At 41.0% G+C, this 19,848-nt stretch overlaps 1 protein-coding gene and 1 pseudogene across 1 annotated transcript in view; both read left to right on the top strand.

Moving 5' to 3' along the window:
- Nucleotides 1-19,848, top strand: part of LOC149455428 (membrane-bound glycerophospholipid O-acyltransferase 2-like) — an 84,094-nt gene that overhangs the window by 8,932 nt on the left and 55,314 nt on the right. The window contains exons 2-3 of the mRNA XM_089686279.1: nucleotides 6,059-6,204; nucleotides 8,578-8,655. Of these exons, the coding sequence (XP_089542405.1) occupies nucleotides 6,059-6,204; nucleotides 8,578-8,655 (224 nt within the window). The remainder of the gene's footprint in view (nucleotides 1-6,058; nucleotides 6,205-8,577; nucleotides 8,656-19,848) is intronic.
- Nucleotides 3,217-3,332, top strand: LOC149455429 (U2 spliceosomal RNA; annotated as a pseudogene).

Genomic DNA, 19,848 nt, shown 5'->3' with positions numbered 1-19,848 from the left:
GCAAGATAAAAGCAAGCAAAGGGCCACATCCAGCCCCTAGGCCACAATTTGGAGACCACTGGTCTAATAGATTATGCAAATGTATTTATGTCAACCACAGGCCAGTGTTGATGGGGGAATCCCTCCTGCTGTTTCCCAGCTGTCAGAATACAATGATCACTGCTGATGGCTATAGCTGCATACAAAAAAAAAACCTGACAGGCTGGTTGTACTAAGTTGATCAATAGATCGACTTCAGCACAACCAGCCTGCTATGGATCCAAATTCTTCCAGTTCCTCCTGAACCGGCTGAATTTTGATCCACCTATGGCCAGCTTAAGAAAATCTATTTACTCCCCCATCCATGTTAAACAGCATGGATGAGTGGATGAATCTCCACTGATGAATATTGTATTCAGAAGCCTTATTAAAATGATGCTTCTGGACAGTGACTTCTTTGGACAGGATGTGGTCACTGTTTGGCCGATAACTTTCCACCCAGCTCAATTTATTATTATTATTATTATTATTATACAGGATTTATATAGCGCCAACAGTTTGCTCAGCGCTTTACAATAGAAATTTATTTTAGAATCAATTTTTGTTGAGCCAGGTGCAGGGGCGGACTGACCATTAGGGTACTCCGGCACTGCCAGAGGGCGCGGGATCAGTAGGGGGCCCCATGAGATGTATATATATTATAGGTAGTTATTAAGAGGTTGTTAATTAAATTATCGTGTCACCCAATGTTTGGTTTCCATTCAGTAGCCAAAGAAGGCATTCAAAAAAGGGGGGTTTGTGAAAAGAGATTCACAGAAAAGCGGCTACATTATGAACAGACCGTGACACTCAGAAAATTTTCCAAAAATTATGCTTTATTACACAGATATAAATATGACATATGGGCATTCGCCCTGGTTTACCATCACCTCAGTATGAGACAATAACACACAGACCTAAAACCATATAAAATGACATCAAGACCGGTCTAAATGTATGTGCAACAGAAAAAGTGACTGCAAGAGTCTAATATCTCTGTAGTACAAACACATAGGTAAACACTTCCCTGAAGAGGTGTATCCAAAAATTATACCATAGGTATACCATAATATTAAATAATGAATTTACACCAATATCATAATGGTGAATCCCGAACAGGGAATCCAAAAATTATACTATGGATATACGTATATCACATGTATGAAATGCAGTAAGCACAATAAGCGTAAAAGAGGGGAACAGTAAGCCTCAGGCCTGTTTGGAAAAAGACATAAATGTCAAATATATGATGCAATACATTCCTGTGCCGGCACACGTGGTTGGGGCCCGTTCATCTGTTATGTGAACAGCTGTATCATAAAGCTCTTGAATGGAAATAAGCCCCATTTATTCCCAGGATGGGAGAAAAGGTGCAGATTGCAGCACTCTGCTTGAAATGGTGTCTTCACCACTGTATGTGGACTACACACCACCCTTTGTAGGAAAAGCAAAACATATCCCAAGGAATCTTCTGCCTGTTGAGCTATATGCGGTATGTCCTGTATCCTACACAAAGCACCATAATGTCCCCATCCTGTAGTGAAACAAATAATGTGGGAAGTCACTGACAGAGCTTGCACTCAATAAGATAAGTAGGTCATATTGATCACAGAGGACCGTATATCTAATGTCCTGTAACAATCCACTCACCACCTGTGCCGTGGATAAAGGGAATGAAAGAAATGTCCTTCATGAATATTGCCAAACACGGCCACAGAGGCCCAGGAACCACCGCTGACATCCGCCTTATGGGTCAGCGTGCGTTATGGGTCAGCGTGCGTTCCACCTAGTGGTCCTGACGAAGCTGAGTGAGATACGCCCATCGGCGAAACGCGTTGACGTCATACGTCAGATACGTCACTTCCGGTCATGCGCACTAGGTGGAACGCACGCTGACCCATAAGGAGGAAGCCATCTTCACATGCCATGAGGCAAGCGTGAGCAGTACAGGCGCTGAGAGGGGGCTGGAACCCGCGGTATATCGGCGGATGTCAGCGGTGGTTCCTGGGCCTCTGTGGCCGTGTTTGGCAATATTCATGAAGGACATTTCTTTCATTCCCTTTATCCACGGCACAGGTGGTGAGTGGATTGTTACAGGACATTAGATATACGGTCCTCTGTGATCAATATGACCTACTTATCTTATTGAGTGCAAGCTCTGTCAGTGACTTCCCACATTATTTGTTTCACTACAGGATGGGGACATTATGGTGCTTTGTGTAGGATACAGGACATACCGCATATAGCTCAACAGGCAGAAGATTCCTTGGGATATGTTTTGCTTTTCCTACAAAGGGTGGTGTGTAGTCCACATACAGTGGTGAAGACACCATTTCAAGCAGAGTGCTGCAATCTGCACCTTTTCTCCCATCCTGGGAATAAATGGGGCTTATTTCCATTCAAGAGCTTTATGATACAGCTGTTCACATAACAGATGAACGGGCCCCAACCACGTGTGCCGGCACAGGAATGTATTGCATCATATATTTGACATTTATGTCTTTTTCCAAACAGGCCTGAGGCTTACTGTTCCCCTCTTTTACGCTTATTGTGCTTACTGCATTTCATACATGTGATATACGTATATCCATAGTATAATTTTTGGATTCCCTGTTCGGGATTCACCATTATGATATTGGTGTAAATTCATTATTTAATATTATGGTATACCTATGGTATAATTTTTGGATACACCTCTTCAGGGAAGTGTTTACCTATGTGTTTGTACTACAGAGATATTAGACTCTTGCAGTCACTTTTTCTGTTGCACATACATTTAGACCGGTCTTGATGTCATTTTATATGGTTTTAGGTCTGTGTGTTATTGTCTCATACTGAGGTGATGGTAAACCAGGGCGAATGCCCATATGTCATATTTATATCTGTGTAATAAAGCATAATTTTTGGAAAATTTTCTGAGTGTCACGGTCTGTTCATAATGTAGCCGCTTTTCTGTGAATCTCTTTTCACAAACCCCCCTTTTTTGAAGGCCCCATGAGATGTCCCTGGTACCTTTCATAGGATTTTTTGGGTGTGGTTTGAGTGTGGGTGAGGACACAGGGGCCCCATGATCCCCTATTGCCCGGCTCCCCATGAGTTGTTAGTCCGCCCCTGGCCAGGTGATACTTGCAGGACTTCCCTTGGCTCCAATTTCAGCTGAATGAAAGGATTCTGTAAGTGCTAAATTGAACTAGAGCAGTTTCTTCTCGACCTTTTGGCTAAGATCAAGTGTAGTATCTGTTCTTATCAGTGTCCAGTGGGGTTGCTCCCGGCCATTCTAGCTTTGCGGGGATGGCTGTTGTATAGTACCCTCACTGGTATGATGGGGGTCTGGAAGGCTAGTACCGGGGGGACAGAAACCGGGGAGCGCCACGAGTTAAGCTGGGGCCCTGGGAGTAATTCCCCCGAGAAAACTGGAAGGACCCAGTACCTCCTGATTTGGACGGATCTACCTTGTCTGGCCAGGGGCTGGGAAGGCAGAGAGTCCGCAAACACAGTGCCCCCTGAGTAGTCGCCTCAGGGGTGCTCTGAGTAGCACTTGGGTGTGGGACCCCACGTTGCGAAAGAGCACATGGTCACTGCGTTTAAACACTTTTTGCACTGCGCCTCTAGGACCGGGCCTTTTGGCCAAGTCCTGGGCAATTTTTTTGCTACAGGCCTCAGGGCCTGGTCAGTGCACAATTTGGCACGACCACTTTATTATTTTTATAGATTTATTATTTATTTATTTATTCACTCCCACGTTTGTCACCTTTTACTTATGTGTGTGTTTTCTTCACATGATGGAGGGTGTGGGTCCTCGGGCCTGCCCTGAAGTCTAGGGGGAGGATGTGCGGCCTTCTGTACTGTGTGATCATCATCATGATAATGATGACAAGCACATAAGGACAGTGAGATGCTTCCTGTTAGTTCTTATTTACACTTGTGTTCGAGGGACATTAATAATGTGTGGCTGAGCCACACGTTTAATGTCCTTCAACCACTCCCCATTATGCTGCAAAGGCACTGCCACCGTAGTATGGCAATAGTGGTGGGATGTTGTGTAAAACCCCTTGCTGCCATACTATGGTGGCAGTGCCTTTGCAGCATAATGGGGGATGGTAAAAGTGTGGCTCGGTCCCACATTTTTAACCTTCCTAGCGGTAATCCTGAGTGTGGCTCGGGGTTAATTTACAGTGCCAAATGCGGTAACCCTGAGCCACACTTGGGATTACACTGTAGTGCTTCTCCTGCAATCCCCCGATCCTTACCTTGTCCTGCGATCCCCCGATGTCCTCCTGCTGTGTCCTCCGGCTGATGCTGGCATCTGTCTTCCGGGTTCCCTTCCCTGCAAGCATCGGTACACGGGGGCAGAACCGGAGGGAGATTCAAAAAAGTAAAAATATAACATACACACAATACATTGTAATCTGTTAGGATTACATTACTGTATCAAACCATTTCACATACATTTTGTCCCGAGTGCTTTGTCCTGTGCCCTGCCTGCATTTTTACTGTTCTTTCTGCCTGGAAACTTGAGAACGTCCATGGCGTCCAAAAAGCGTCCCTTTAGGTCAAAAGCGGTTTTTGACCAGCTAGAGAACAGCGATAGTAAATTAGAACCACTTGCAGAATTGAGTGATAATGATTTGTGGGGAAATTCGTCATCAGACACTGAAAACGATTCTGCGACTATGCTCAGTGATGTGAAAACTTGGCGCTATATTTCAAATTTCAGTGTTTTTGGTTTGATTATATTATTCAATTAAATTTATTATTATAATATTATTATTTTTTATAATTACTTATTATATTATAATTAATGATTTTGTGTTTCAAACTTTATCATACCCGGGATGTTTACTAGACTCTTGTTTGGACATGAACATGAACATTAAGTGAATTATTCCTAAGAATTACAGGCCTACAATATAAAACAACACATTTCCATGCAAAACAATGTACCGCTTTGACATTCAAAAACATTGATTAGTTAGACTGCCAGGGAGATTAATGTCCCTCAAACCCAAGTGTAAAGAAGAACTAACGGGAAGCATCACATTGAGTGTGTGCAAATCTGACATGCTGACTGTCAGGTGAAAATGATTCAATAGCTGTGCAGCCTCCAAATCGCTTCCACGCCCCCCATGTGCCCTTCAATGCTTCCCAGGCTCCGCACTCCGCACCCAAAAGCAGACCTGGGACCTGCGTGGTGAGTGCCACCAATAGAAGGGTAGGAAATCAGCGAACACTTGTTCACTGATCTCCCCTTCCTGGTAATGACCCAGAAGCAATGTGTAAAACTTCACTTCTGGGTCCTGGTGTCACTGTCCCTAGACAGGATTAGATGATGTTAGCTGGAGATGAAGCTGTCTCCTGCAAACTTCAGCCAATCCTTCAAGAAGAGGTATCCAGCCAATGAAGTGCTGCACAAGCTCCCAGCTCCCCAGTCTCCATAGGTAGCTAACGTTGGCAAGGATTAGATTTGTTTTGAAGTTTTATTTTTTTTTGGAGGGGTGCAAATAGGTGGTCTTGCCTTGGGTGCAAAATGCTGTAGCACCGGCCCTGGCCGTACCTGCATGTAGCTCAGGGAGGATGCCAGCCCTAAAACAAATACCTCAGTGCCTGTCTGAATGAGGCCTTATGATCCATATAAGGATCAGTAATGTCTTTTAAACATTTGATTTCTGCTGTTTTGTGTTCTGTTCAACATCATTTCACCCAGAAGCATACAGTCTTCACATATTTGAATATACAAACTAGCAAGTGTAAGATTTCCAGGTCTTTTTCTAATAAAAAATGTTTATAAGTGCTTAGTATACAGTATATGTCATATTTGTATAGGAAGGATCAATAAATGCAGCAACATTCCAGTCACGCTGCACAGAGTTTGCTTATGGCCTTCTACTCTGCCATCTGGGTGACCTTTGTGTAGTGTGACAATAGCTGATCCTGTTTTCCATACTTGTAAAATTATAACTGATAAAATGGTCTGACAGTAACAGTCATGGTCAATGAACCTATCAGCTGTTTATATATCCCTTTTTATCTTTTTTTTTAGCGCATTTTCCTTGTAGGGCAACTCTCTGCGTTGATCCTGGCCTTCTTGTTCCGATATTACCTACCTCCCGCACAGTATGGACCAAGAATCAGACATGGCATGGCCTCCTTGCTGGGAATCTGCTTGTCAGTCTACTGTTTTGGATGGTGAGAGTCCCTTTAAGAACACAATTTTTTTGTTAAATTACCAAGAGATACTACAGATTAAAAAATTATGTTATTGAAGAGACCTGACTTGATTTCCCTAACTACTCTACCGGAATATTTTTTCACCTTCAATTTGAAGTAAAGCAATAGTCACCTATGTTTTTTTTTTTGGGATAGTAGAAAGGAGTAGAACCTCTCTCATTTTTTTACACTATTGTTGGGGAGATTTACCCTCATATTCCTGTGATGGACACAGTGATCACTGAAACAGGAAATGATTAGCAATCTCTCCAAAGCAATCCAAACAAAAGTTAAATAGTTGTGCATTAAAACTGGCCATACACTGTTATACTTTTTTCATTCAATAAATGTATACACATTTTCTATTACAGTGGTTGTCAGTGCAAATTCCCCATTACATTGGTGGTCAGTGTAAATTTCCCTTTACCTTGGTACATCTACACACCACACATGCATGCACGCGCGCACGCACACACACAACTCTCAAGGGGCATAATATATATATATGAATTCTGTCGATACTTACATATGAATGCCTCACTATTTACATATCGATTCCACCAGCCCATCACTATTTACATATGAATACCTGGTGTTTTCATATGAATGCTGACAAGATCCCCATGTGAGTCATAGCAGAGCTGAACAGCAAAGGTGACAACACTTCATGCTGAGATATTGGAACACAGAGTGGGATGAAGACTTCAAGGGATAAGGGAATGTAAACTAGGACAGTTGGCAACTATGGGGCAGCTGCTTTTGGCCCCACAACTGTGACTGGGCCCAAGGCAGCTGCCCCTTTTGCCCCTCCTTAAAGACGTGCCTGCCTATACTATACATAGATCATTATTATTTTCTGTGTATAGATTTGGAGGATTTCTCATTTCCTGTGCTAGTGATATTTGATCATAGGACAAAAAAATTAAGGGAAATCTCTCTAGTATGAGTGCAGGGAACAATAAAAAAGTTTAAATTCATATTAAAGATTCTGCTGAATGACTTTAATTGATAGCTAACTGATACGACTGAAGTCTGACTTTAGAACAGATCTATTGAGTTTAGAAATAATGTTTCTCATATTCATTTCATTATTATACGGATGAAATAATACCTTTTTATAAATTGTATTAGCTGTACAATTGAACCTTGGGAGCTCCCAGTCAAATTAGTACTGTTCTGCCTTAGATTTTAACCTATTTAATGGCAAAAGTATTTCTAAAGCCCCATACACGCGATGAGTATGCGACGAATAATTTTTTTTGCATGCTAGTCTCATTTTGAAAATGAAGAGGTTATGTACTTGTACTACAGAAAGAAAATTTGAAAGTGATGTGATGTATTTGTATAGTATTGAAAGCTGTACTGATTAAACGAAAATCGTACGATCCGGTATCGTACAAGAAAAATTTTCATGCTTGTCCCTTCAAATAATTTCATATGAAAGCGGTGCACTAACGATCAGATTATCGTACGATTGCTTCAAAAGCAGTATTTTTCTACGATTTTCTGATCATGTGTATTAAGCTTTAGACAGAGGGATTTATGTGGGATTTATGTGTCCAACAGAGTTGCTGGAGTTTCCAGCTATGCTGTGACTAATGGAAAGCTGGTACTTGTCATTATGACTTTGCTATGCTTTGTCTGGATTTATTTATAGTAGTCCACTAGGTAATGCTTTGCTATTTTGTACTTTTAAAACAAATCTGGAATAAAGGGGGGCCAGTCAAGACAACAGTATAAGGCACAGTTCCACTAAGGGCATGCATTAAAGGGGTTCTAAAGGCAGTTTCTTCCTGAAATAAAAAAGGTTTATACTTACCTGCTACATGCAACAATTTTGCATAGAGCAGTCCTTTTCCTCTTTATGAGTGGTCCCCCACTGTCCACATCTTCTTTCTGTGAGTACCCTCAATGTAAGCTGTATGCTGAGGGGGCAGTTGTGCGGTCGCACAAGCAAACCAGGCTGCGTTCATCCATAGACACATACAGTGCACCTCGACTACACCCCCTGGTCCCTCCTCACAGGATATGACTGACACAGAAAGAGCTACCGGACTGCTGCCAGTGAAGCCTGTGGATGCAGGGAGAAAAGAAAGTGGGTCTATTGGCAGGGACAGGGTTGGATTGTGAGAGGTGTCAGGTGAGTGTTTGGGGGGTAGCTAGAACAATTAGTAGGACATTTTTTACCTTAATCCAGGGAATGCATTAAGGTAAAAATTATTTGACTTTAGCACCCCTTTAACAACCTTCTACCTTTCTTTAACACTTGGTTTTGCCTATCACTACTCGAAAGCACATGAAAAGCTGCTAGATAGTAAACTTTGTATGTTTTTTTTTCTGTTTATATTTCAGGCTTACCGTATTCCTGATAGGAGAAGTTTTCTTATGCTACCTCATGCTTCTTTTCATTGATCCCAGGAAAGTACATGTGTAAGTTTTATGTGATTGGTTCTTAAAGCATATCTAAACCCAGGAACAGAAATACAAAGTATTGCAGCTTACCTGTCCTTGGATGTGGTGGTTGCATTCATTTTATTTGATTTGTTAGGTATTTTCATCTCTATCACTGTATCACTGCAGGAGCAACATTGTCACTGTGGGCTGTGATAATAGAACGTCTCCCTCTTTTCATCTTTGTAACATAGGAGGAGGTGTTCTGTCATCCACAGAGAGAGCTGGAAACAATGTTAACTAATAAAGAATTAAGTACAAGCAGAGAGCACAGGAAGTTATAGGCTCACACGATTTCTGGCTGGATCAACAGGTTCTTTTATACCCATTAAACAGATATGACAAAAGAATTTCAATGGTATTGTTTACAGAACAAATAGGAGCAAAACAGATGGGGCGGATCCATCAGTCTGCTCAGTGGGGGATCTCTCCACTGATCAAATGGGGCGGATCCATCAGCATTTTCTGCCTGCTCAGAGGGGGATCTTTCCGCTGATCAAACGGGGTGGATCCATCAGCGTGATCTGCCTGCTCAGTGGAAGATCTCTCCACTGATTCCCACTGAGCAGGCGGATGACAGGTCTCTGTCGGCTCTGCTGCTGCAGAGTGGACGCAGACAGTGCCCACTGATATCAATTGGACGGGCAGATGGAAACGGACCACCTATCCATTTTCACCCGATTGTCACCCAATCTGATCCACTGGATGGATGGGGAACAGATCCTCGTCTGTCTGTTTTTGACGTACATAGAAGTCTATGGATGGACTGATCGGGTCCACTTGAAAAACAGACAGACGGACCCCATCAGTCCATTCATGTGAAGGGGGCCTTAAGGTTCACATACACTTTAAAGCAGTAGTAAACTCTACTAATTTTTTTTTAATGAGCCCCTGCAAGTTTATGGCATAATGCGCTAGTATTCCCGGCATACTTGCACATTATGACAGACTTAGCTTGTACAGAAACATCCAGCACTGAGCTGTCACTGCTCCCAGCTCTTCCATCTTCACCTAGTCTTCCTTCTGGATTCTAGCTCTCCAACCATTTGAATAGCCAGGTTGCGATGACGTCAATCCTGAATATGCACACAAGAGTCACAATATTGGCATGGCGCTCTCTGCATTCAGGCGTATCAGTGTGCAATGAATGCAGAGCACACTGCGAATGCTCAGAGATGTCATCAGCTAGAGCCAATGTGAATATCTCCTAAATGGCTTAAGTTTAAGAGCTATTCACCATACCCACAGTACAGATAAGACTTATTATAAGCTTACCTGTAGGAAGACCTTTAAACTAAAGCCGGCCATAGATGGTTTGAATCTCAGCCAGTTTAACAGGCTGGTATGGGCAGGTTGAAGGTACCCAAGTTGATCGATCAACTTGGGTACAACCAACCTTCTGGATTTTACATGCGATTATTGCTAATGGCTTATATAGCTGCTATCAGTAATCACTTTGTTCTCCCAGCAGGGGATGACTCCTCTCCGCTGGGAGAACACCATGGCTTCACAGAAGGGATTCCCACATCAAGACTGACTGTGTTGATGAGGGAATTGATTGGTTCTTTCCTTCAACCTATGGTTGCAGGAAAGAAATTTGCATAATCTATTAGACTACTAAATGAATAACTGAAATTCAAGCCTTGTATGTCCTGCTTTACTTGGCAGCATCAACCTGAAGGTGAAAATAACTGGGTGGTTTGAAAAATTGTGATCACTTTGAAACCAATTCATTTCTGTGGCATATGGAGCAATCAATCAATTCCAAAACAATCAGTTCCGATTTTCATCTACTGTCTTCTGTAAGCTTTTTGATGCCAAACATGGTAGGATTGTGGTAACTCGTGGTTGCAGGAAAGAAAATCACTCCATCTATGGCCATCTTAGGAGTTTACTCTGAGTTTTTTTTTCCAGTTTTTTGCTGCTATTGTTTTCCATTGTTCTACATTTAATACATCGATATGGATGTCTGTATGGCGGATCCTGGGGCTCAATCACCACAGGCACATAAAAGCCATGTATTGTGTAGTACAAAATGCTTGGACAAATGAGAATGTATTTTCTTTCTACATGATTACATTGCATTGTGAAAGAGCCCTGTATGCTGCATTCTAGCATGTTCCAATTGATGCTTTTTGTACAAGTACAAAATACATGCCAAATTGCATAGTTATATACTTTTCTATGTGTGTTATAGTGTGAATGAGCCTAGTTGTTCTTACCAGAACTCATTACCCATCTTGCTTTAGATCAGTCAAACTATGTCATCCTACATTATCCTTGTTAGGAAGAACCCTCTGGCAGCTCGATATATGATTTACTGCCGGCCACGTACAATGGCTGTCTTAGACACAAAGGGCCAAGTATTAAATTGTCATATGTCAGTTTCAAAATGTCTACAGTTAAGATGCATTGTTGAGAAACTGTTTATCCAGAAAGCTTAAAAATGGATAAAGACAAGCTGGTTTTGCTTCCTATAAGATTGTCATGCATACCAGCATTTGTTTGTGCATATCAGCTAACAGCATAACATCAGCATTACAGCTTTAATCACATATAGGAATGCTAAGAATATTTTGAGGAATATGCATTCATGCATAGAATTTTAGGCATATTGATATAACTTTACCATTCTTACAAACATTCTTCTATATTTTAGTTATTGTAAATGAAATTAGCATTAAACCTGTTATCAGTTTAGGTCATTTACTTTCTTCTTACAACTGATGAGATAAGATATCACTTAGGGCAGCATTTCTCAACCTTTTTACCGTAAAGGTATCTGTGAAATATCTGTGTGAGCTATGTTATATACATTTCTCCACATTACGTTACTTTTTTTTTTTCATTTACATTTTTTCTATAATAAAAATCAATGACTTATGGCCCATTCACACCAGAACAAGGTTTGGGAAATCCGTGTTCCGTGTGTATTTTCTGCACTGCATTCAAAATGCATGGTGTGTGCAATCTGCTGTGGGTGTCAATGTATTTTTAACGACACCCCAAACACAGATCGCAAATGCAGTTTGCCTGTATCAGATTGCATGGTATTGCAGTACCATGCAAACTGGTTGCAGCGGGTTTTTTAAAATTTTAAAACTATTTCTTGTGTGATCCAGTGTGATCATTATCATTTGAGTGGACTGAAAATCACACCACATTTCTGACCGCGTTTCCTTCAGGATACACGACTTCCATGTCTGGTCTCCTAACAAGTCTCTGAATGCCATTTCTCTGTTGCTTTCAACATACCGTAGTTTCTTCAACTGTTTATAAATATGGATGAGATGTACTCTAATCTGACCTTTTGACAGCTAAACTAATACATTTCTTAGTGAACCCCTTTTAAAATGTATATTTAACCATTGTATATAAACGGCCATTGTATATAAACGGGTGGACGGTGGCAGTGCAGGGTCAGGTGGCCGTTTATAAACGGCCTACCCACACCCTGCTTGTGCTCGCTCCCTGGGAGCGCGCAGCACCGCGATCCGGTGCCCGCTGTGTCCTCCAGACACAGTGGAACACCAAATATCGGACAGGACCTCTGTGCGAAGTCCTGATCATGTGATCACTGATTGGCCAATCAGGGATCACATGCAGAGAAGTAAGCAAGTTGTCACTTTTGACATCATTGCTTACTACGTGTGAAATCTGTGAATGATCACAGAGGTCACATGGTACAAGGCTATTCACAACTGCTTTGTACCATGTGACAAGCTGTGACCAATCACAGCTCACTCAGTAGTTCTCAATGGCTGCAAGAATGCAGCTAGAGAGAAGGAGGAATGATTGCTTTTACAGCCTTTATGGGTCTAAAAGCAATCAGTGTAAAAAAAAAATCTTCATCACCCCCCACAAGTAGTACTTGTGGGGGGTTTTATAATATTATAAAAAAAATTAAAAAATAAAAAACTAATTTGGGTTATTTTTTTTGTTTTACTAAAAAGATAACAGAATAAATTTTGGCCAAGATTTATGATGAAATATTATTTATTTGCAAAATTTTATAAGAAAAACACCTTTTTAAAAAATTTTGGGACATTTTCATTTACACAGCAAAAAAAATAAAAATCCCAGTGGTGAATAAATACCACCAAAATAAAGCTTTATCTGTCTCATAAAAATGCTAAAAAATTCATATGGGTACAGTGTTGCATGACCGCAAATTGTCATTCAAAGTGTGATAGCACTGAAAGCTGAAAATTGGCCTAGATAGGAGGGGGTGAAAGTGTCCGGACTGGAAGTGTTTTAAAACTTATAGTACATTAGTGCAATCAGTAAGTTGTAGACAAAACAAAAAGGGAACAGGGAATGTGGTTCTCCTAGCATATTTGACTCCTGGGGCAAATAATTTTTTTAACATCTCTCTCCACAACTTTACTTTCAGTAATAATCATAAAATATGAAAAAAATATTAGAATGGCAAAAAAAGAAATGCAGACAGTGAAAATTGTAGTGCCCTTCTACATTGGTGGTCAGTGGAAAAATATCCCCTCATATTAGTGGTTAATGGTGCCCCACTTTACATTCGTGGTCACTGGAGAAGTACTCCTATACATTGATGGTCAGTAATATGTCAGATGAATATCAGAGAAAACATTTCCATTTACATTAAAGGTCAGTTGGAAAAAGGCACCCTTACATTGATGGTCAGTTGGGGAGGTGCTCCATTACATTGGTGGTCCCTCAGTGAGATGCCCCCCCTAGTGGTCAGTGGGAGAGGTGCCCTCTTACATTGGTGGTCAGTGGGAGAGGTGCCCTCTTACATTGGTGGTCAGTGGGAGAGGTGCCCTCTTACATTGGTCAGTCGAGAGGTGCCACCTACATTGGTGATCAGCGAGGGAGATGCCCCCTTACACTGGTGTTCAGTGGGAGAGATGCCCTTACATTGTGGGTAGTGGAAGAGCTGCCCCCTTACATTGGTGGTGAGCGAGAGAGGTACGCTCTTACATTGGTAAGTGGAGATATGCCCCTATACATTGGTGGTTAGTGGGAGAAGGGCCACCTTACATTGGTGGTCATTGAAAGGCAGGCTCTGTTAAGTTGCCCATACACCAGTAGAATTCCTTTTGAAAATTTTCATTTTAAGAACGTTTGCTCAATTTTTGAATTGTTAGTGGAGTCAAATCTATGTTCGTTTTTGACCGCAGTAAAGAGAAAAATCAAAGGAGCAGGATGGAAATTTTTTCTTGAATGAAAAAGTGTTTATAAGCATGTTCATAATAATGTTCATTGGAAGATCTATTAGAGTGTGACCAGCTTAACAGTGCTAACTAACGACAAACATCTAGCAATCTCAGGATGAACAGGGAATGCATTGTTCATAGTGGTCAGCTGAATCAGAGATTTGTGCTGGGAGAAACGGAGAAAGGGCAGTAAAGCACAACCATAATGTGATACGGAAAAGCAGGATGAAGAGCCTATGTAGCATGAATACACATGTATGTCTCCAAGTGTGACCTATATATACAAAGGTTCTTAGTACTAGTTTAAAACAAAAAGTGGTAGGATAATAGAAATAGAGGTTAGGATAGATTTTATGTGCCTTTTAAGGGTCAGGTTTAGTGTAAGATTTATGGTACTGGTTAAATTGACTTTACATTTAGGCCTCATGCACAATTAACTTTTTTTCCTCCCCTGGATGGTTTGCTGCAGATAAAAAGAAAGCAAAAACACATCTAAAATCGTGTTTTGAATGAATGCTGATGCACGTTTGGTGTTAATGCATGCTACTCCTAGATCAGTGGTTCTTAACCTTTTTGGAGGTACTGAACCCCACCAGTTTCATATGCGCATTCACCGAACCCTTCTTAATTGGAAAAATAAAATATGATTTTTAAAATTCAAAACATAGGTATATATTTATACATAGGTGCACAAAATGAACAAAACCATTAAGAACAAAGAACAAAACCATTAAAACATGATTTTCACACAAAAACAAAATAATGAATATTTACCGCAAATCAGTGTGACTTCTGCTGTTGTCTTTCAGAGGCCAGTTCAGAAATGCGCGGCATTACCTTGGCAAGTGCCACTCTCATGTCATTTTCGCAACAAAGTCTGTTCCTTTTCTTCGTCTTTATGTCCAGCATCCTCGAAAAGGATTGCTCGCAAAGATATGTTGTAACAAACGGTATGAAAATTCATCCCCCATAGTAATTCATCCCCCATATAGTAATTCATCCCCCCTATAGTAATTCATCCCCCCTATAGTAATTCATCCCCCATAGTAATTCATCCCCCATATAGTAATTCATCCCCCATATAGTAATTCATCCCCCATTTTAATTCATCCCCCATTTTAATTCATCCCTCATAGTAATTCATCCCCCATATAGTAATTCACCCCCCATAGTAATACATTCCCAATATAGTAATTCATCCCCCATAGTAATACATCCCCCATATAGTAATTCATCCCCCATATAGTAATTCATCCCCCATATAGTAATACATCCCCCATATAGTAATACATCCCCCATATAGTAATTCATCCCCCATATAGTAATACATCCCCCATATAGTAATTCATCCCCCATATAATAATTCATCCCCCATATAGTAATTCATCCCCCATATAGTAATTCATCCCCCCTATAGTAATTCATTCCCCATATTAATTCATCCCTCATATTAAGTCCCCAAGTCCCCCCTGTGTCAATTCACTTACCTTTGCTCCGTGCGTTCCTCTCGCTGTATTCCCGCGCCGTTCCGGTCTTCAGGGCGGACTGTGAGAGGAGCCTAGCTCCTCTCACGTTCGTCACGCTGCCCCGCCTACACACATCCTGACAGCCAATCACTGGCTATCAGGATGTGAGTGGCAGCGAGACTGGCCAATCATTGCATTTGAGTCCCTGCCGCCCGAGAGGAGGGAGGGGAGCGGGCGCCCGACACACAAGAGCCGCGGCTTGCCGACCACTGGGCTAAGCGATGTTGCGTGACCACCTGCAGCCAATGATGGACAAGCGGGGCATGTCATCACAAATCATATGAGTCGGGTGTGGGTCACCTCCGCCGAACCCCCGAGACTGACTCACCGAACCCCTGGGGTTCGATCGAACCCAGGTTAAGAACCACTGCTCTATAGGCATCCCACTGCCCTGCTAAAGTCTATGGGCATTCCATTCTGTCATTTCTTTTAGTATGTTCTGTATACACAATTATACAGTGATGTTAGCATTTTCTGTATCTGCACCCCTCTCTGCCAATCTATCCACTGACTTCCCATTGCCCAATGAATAAAATTCAGAATATTAACAATAACATATAAAGCCATTTATAACTCTGCCCCAAATTTCATCACCAACCTTGTCTCCAAATATCACCTAAACCGTCCTCTCCACTCCTCGCACGACCTCCTGCTTTCTAGCTCCCTTGTCTCCTCCTCCCATGCTCATCTCCAGGACTTCTCCAGAGCCTCCCCCATCCTCTGGAACTCTCAACCCCAATCTATATATCGCCTACTCTGACCACTTGTATGCAATCTCTGATTACCTCTCTCTTCAGGGAAGCTTATCCTGCCCTCAGCTAATAATGGAATCTTCTGTTTCTCCAATCAGTTCATCCTTCACAGGTATTTACCTTTTGTACCACCAGCCCCTCCCTCTAAGATTGTAAGCTCCAAGGAGCAGGGCCCTCCTAACCCTCTTGTATTGAACTGTATCGTTGCTGGATTGTCTCCCTTTATTTTGCAAAGTTCTGAAAAAACTGTTGGCGAACCCCCGAGACTGACTCACCGAACCCCTGGGGTTCGATCGAACCCAGGTTAAGAACCACTGTCCTAGATTGTAAGCTCCAAGGAGCAGGGCCCTCCTAACCCTCTTGTATTGAACTGTATTGTTGCTAGTATTGTCTCCCATTATATTGTAAAGCTCTGAGCAAACTGTTGGCGCTATATAAATCCTGTATAATAATAATAATAATATTGGCCAGAATATTTACTTATTCTGGCCATTAGAATGCATTAACACGTGAATGTGCCTGTATGTATCTAGCATTAATGCGCATTTGGTGTTTTATGCCCAAATGCTCTTTATCTGAGCACGCAAGTGGTGCTTTTTTTTTGTGGCTCTAAACGACTGTGCATGGACACCTAGGCCATCATGGAGGAGTGTTTAGAGGCGAAAAAAAAACCATGAAACGCCCTAAGAAAATTGTGGTTTTTATGCCTTGTGTGCATGGGACCTCAGAGGTATGAGGATAAAAATGAACGAGCGCTGCAGAGCACAAAGCAGCTGAAACACCAAGGCAACCAAAAAAACCTCTAAATAAATAATAGTATAAAAGATGAGTACAGCGCTAAAAGTCAATGTGCAAAATTCTGAATATGGACAATAATTATTGCATATAAGGTGCTGATCATAACAAATAAAGTGACATAGTGTTGGGACATATGTAAACACAATAAATAAAGTGCATAAATGAGAACCACAGACAGTGGTTAAAGTGATAAGTGAATGTCCAGTATTATTGAACATGAGGATCATAAGATCTCCAATAAGTAATCAAATTCTTTATCCAGAGTGGTAGATGGGGTGAACGATATGAAGTATATTGCGCACTCACCAGATGCGCAAATTAATCACGCATTTGAGATAAACTGTCTCATCAGGTCAGCCATAGCATCCATTCTGGAGATAGTCAGATTCTAGCTCCCTTCAGAGTCTCCAAATGGTACCGGTAACGTCAGGTCTCCTCTAAGATGGGCTTCTGCGAATGGTGAGGCTCACAGGGAGCCCAAAAAAGGATGCCACATAGTGTAATACTGTTTACCAGAGGAATGTTTATTCCCAAATAAGGGTGCAGTGACAGAAGAAACAAAACAAACTGACCATGTAGCCAAAAGATGGCCACCAGCGGCGGCGTGACGTCAGGGCGCTATAGCTCCTCGCTTACGCGTTTCGTGCTAAAAATCTCCAGAGTGGATGCTATGGCTGACCTGATGAGACAGTTTATCTCAAATGCATGATTAATTCGCTCATCTGGTGAGTGCGCAATTTACTTCATATCAGTCACCCCATCTACCACTCCGGATAAAGAATTTGATTACTTCTTGAAGAGCTTATGATCCTCATGTTCAATAATATTGGACATTCACTTATCACTTTAACCACTGTCTGTGGTTCTCATTTATGCACTTTATTTATTGTGTTTTCATATGTCCCAACACTATGTCACTTTATTTGTTATGATCAGCACCTTATATGCAATAATTATTGTCCATATTCAGAATTTTGCACATTGACTTTTAGCGCTGCACCCATCTTTTATACCTCAGAGGTATGTTTTGTATAAGAGCTAAGTTTAAGGATTATGGTTAGGTTAACAATTATATTTACAGGTATGTGTAAGAATAGGAGGGGTTGGGACAGGTTGACAGTTTAAGGGTTAAAGATGAGGTTAAAGGTTTAGAGCTCTATTTCAGGTCTAAAGCAGAACTAAAGTTGAAAAAAATTTCAACTAGGCAGGCTGTTTATTGCAGAAGAGACATGCAAGGTTTTTTTTGCAATAAATTGTACACTGGGCTGCACATGCACAGCTCAGTTTGAATTCTGGCACACTGCCTATGTGTTGGGATGACTGTACTCCTGCTCATGTGTGGGAGTGATATCAGCCTGCGTCGGCAAAAGATGTCAGCATTGGCGAAGGACCTTGTGGGCGTCAGACCTTTGGAACAGAGGTAAGTATTTTAGACTTTAGTTCCACTTTAAAGCTCAATTTAACTTTAAGTTTAAATGATTTAAATGCATTCCAGGTGCACCAAAACATAACTTGTTCAAAAGTCTTTTCTGTTTTTTTTTTTTTTAGAAAACACCTTTCCCATGCTGTAGAGAAAAATGTTGTTCTCAGTATGAAAACAGTGGCCTCTCTGCAGAGGTTTGACATGCCCCCAACTGAAGCAGACCTATAGCTTTTCAATCAGCAAAGCTCATGCTCCCTGTTGATTGTAGAGCTCTAGCCCTGATTGAGGATAGGGAGAAATGCCAGATCTCTGCAGAGAGGCCTCTGCTTTCACACATAGAGCAAAGGTCTTTTTCAACAACAGGTCATATCATGTCTTAATCTGAGGACTATTTCTGCTCATGTATTTTCCCGTTGAAATCAGAAGTTTTTATATGGACATTAATTTACTCACTTTACGCACATATTGCACAGAATAGCACTTTAAACATTTCGCAGATATTTATGAATTTCTAATAATTTATATATAGATATATTTATAGTGCTGCACTTTATATTTTTATGCTTTTATTGGGATCGTTGCCTCTGCCCTGTAGTGCTAGCAGCTACCTTAACCAATCACTTCTTTGTACATGCGCTCACTTATTTACTTTTTGACTTTTTCAATAACAGGTTGGCCAGAGACAAGCTTTTCTACTTGAGGTGTAGCTGCTTTCCAGAATTAATTAACTACACACCTTTTGTTATGATGCACATGGAATGCATTTAGCTAATTTAAACTAAAAGTCCAAATAGAGTTTTAATGCTTTTGTTGGTGATATTTATTTCAGGTGTGATCATTTCACTTTTTCTAACTGGTTGTCTTGTGTGAATTTCCTGAGTCACCACGCCATAACCAGTACATTTAAAAATAACATACCACTTATAATCTTATCTTTACATCTGACATAAAAAGGAAGTTCTGACCTAAACCCAAACTCCTTAGAGAATTGCATGTGTCCCATCCTTTGTTGGTGAATCGCTGTGATGGAGTGACAGTACTACATTGAAAATGGAAGTTTTCTGTTTTACACAACTGTTTGCCAGATTCTCTATTTATAAAGCTATTGTGCATAGTTTATCATGTTACCATGGAGTTCTGTAAACACGTGTAAATAATTTTAAATGACACCCCATGTGACAAGGAGAAGTTGACAATGTCATTGACAGTTGTCTGCTGCTGTTGACCAATAGCATGACAGAGACCATGTGAACAGAAGCAGGGAAAATAATGTATTCTGAAGAGATTAGTATATAGTCAGTATATTTTTTCACTTATATTATTATGTTTACAATTCTGATAAGGTAATTTACTTATTTCTAACAAGTTAAATCTTACCTGATCTGTCTTGTATATTGAAACACTGGATCACTTGAGTTTGTTCATATCCAATATTTCAGTGCATCAAGTAAAACATTTACCTATGCAGGATGCAGCTGTGA

Source organism: Staurois parvus, unplaced genomic scaffold (assembly GCF_062004578.1).
Source record: "Staurois parvus isolate SC_StPar_1 unplaced genomic scaffold, SC_StPar_1.0 ptg000394l, whole genome shotgun sequence".
In the NCBI taxonomy this organism is placed as follows: domain Eukaryota; kingdom Metazoa; phylum Chordata; class Amphibia; order Anura; family Ranidae; genus Staurois; species Staurois parvus.
This window is presented reverse-complemented; position numbering and strand designations above follow the sequence as displayed.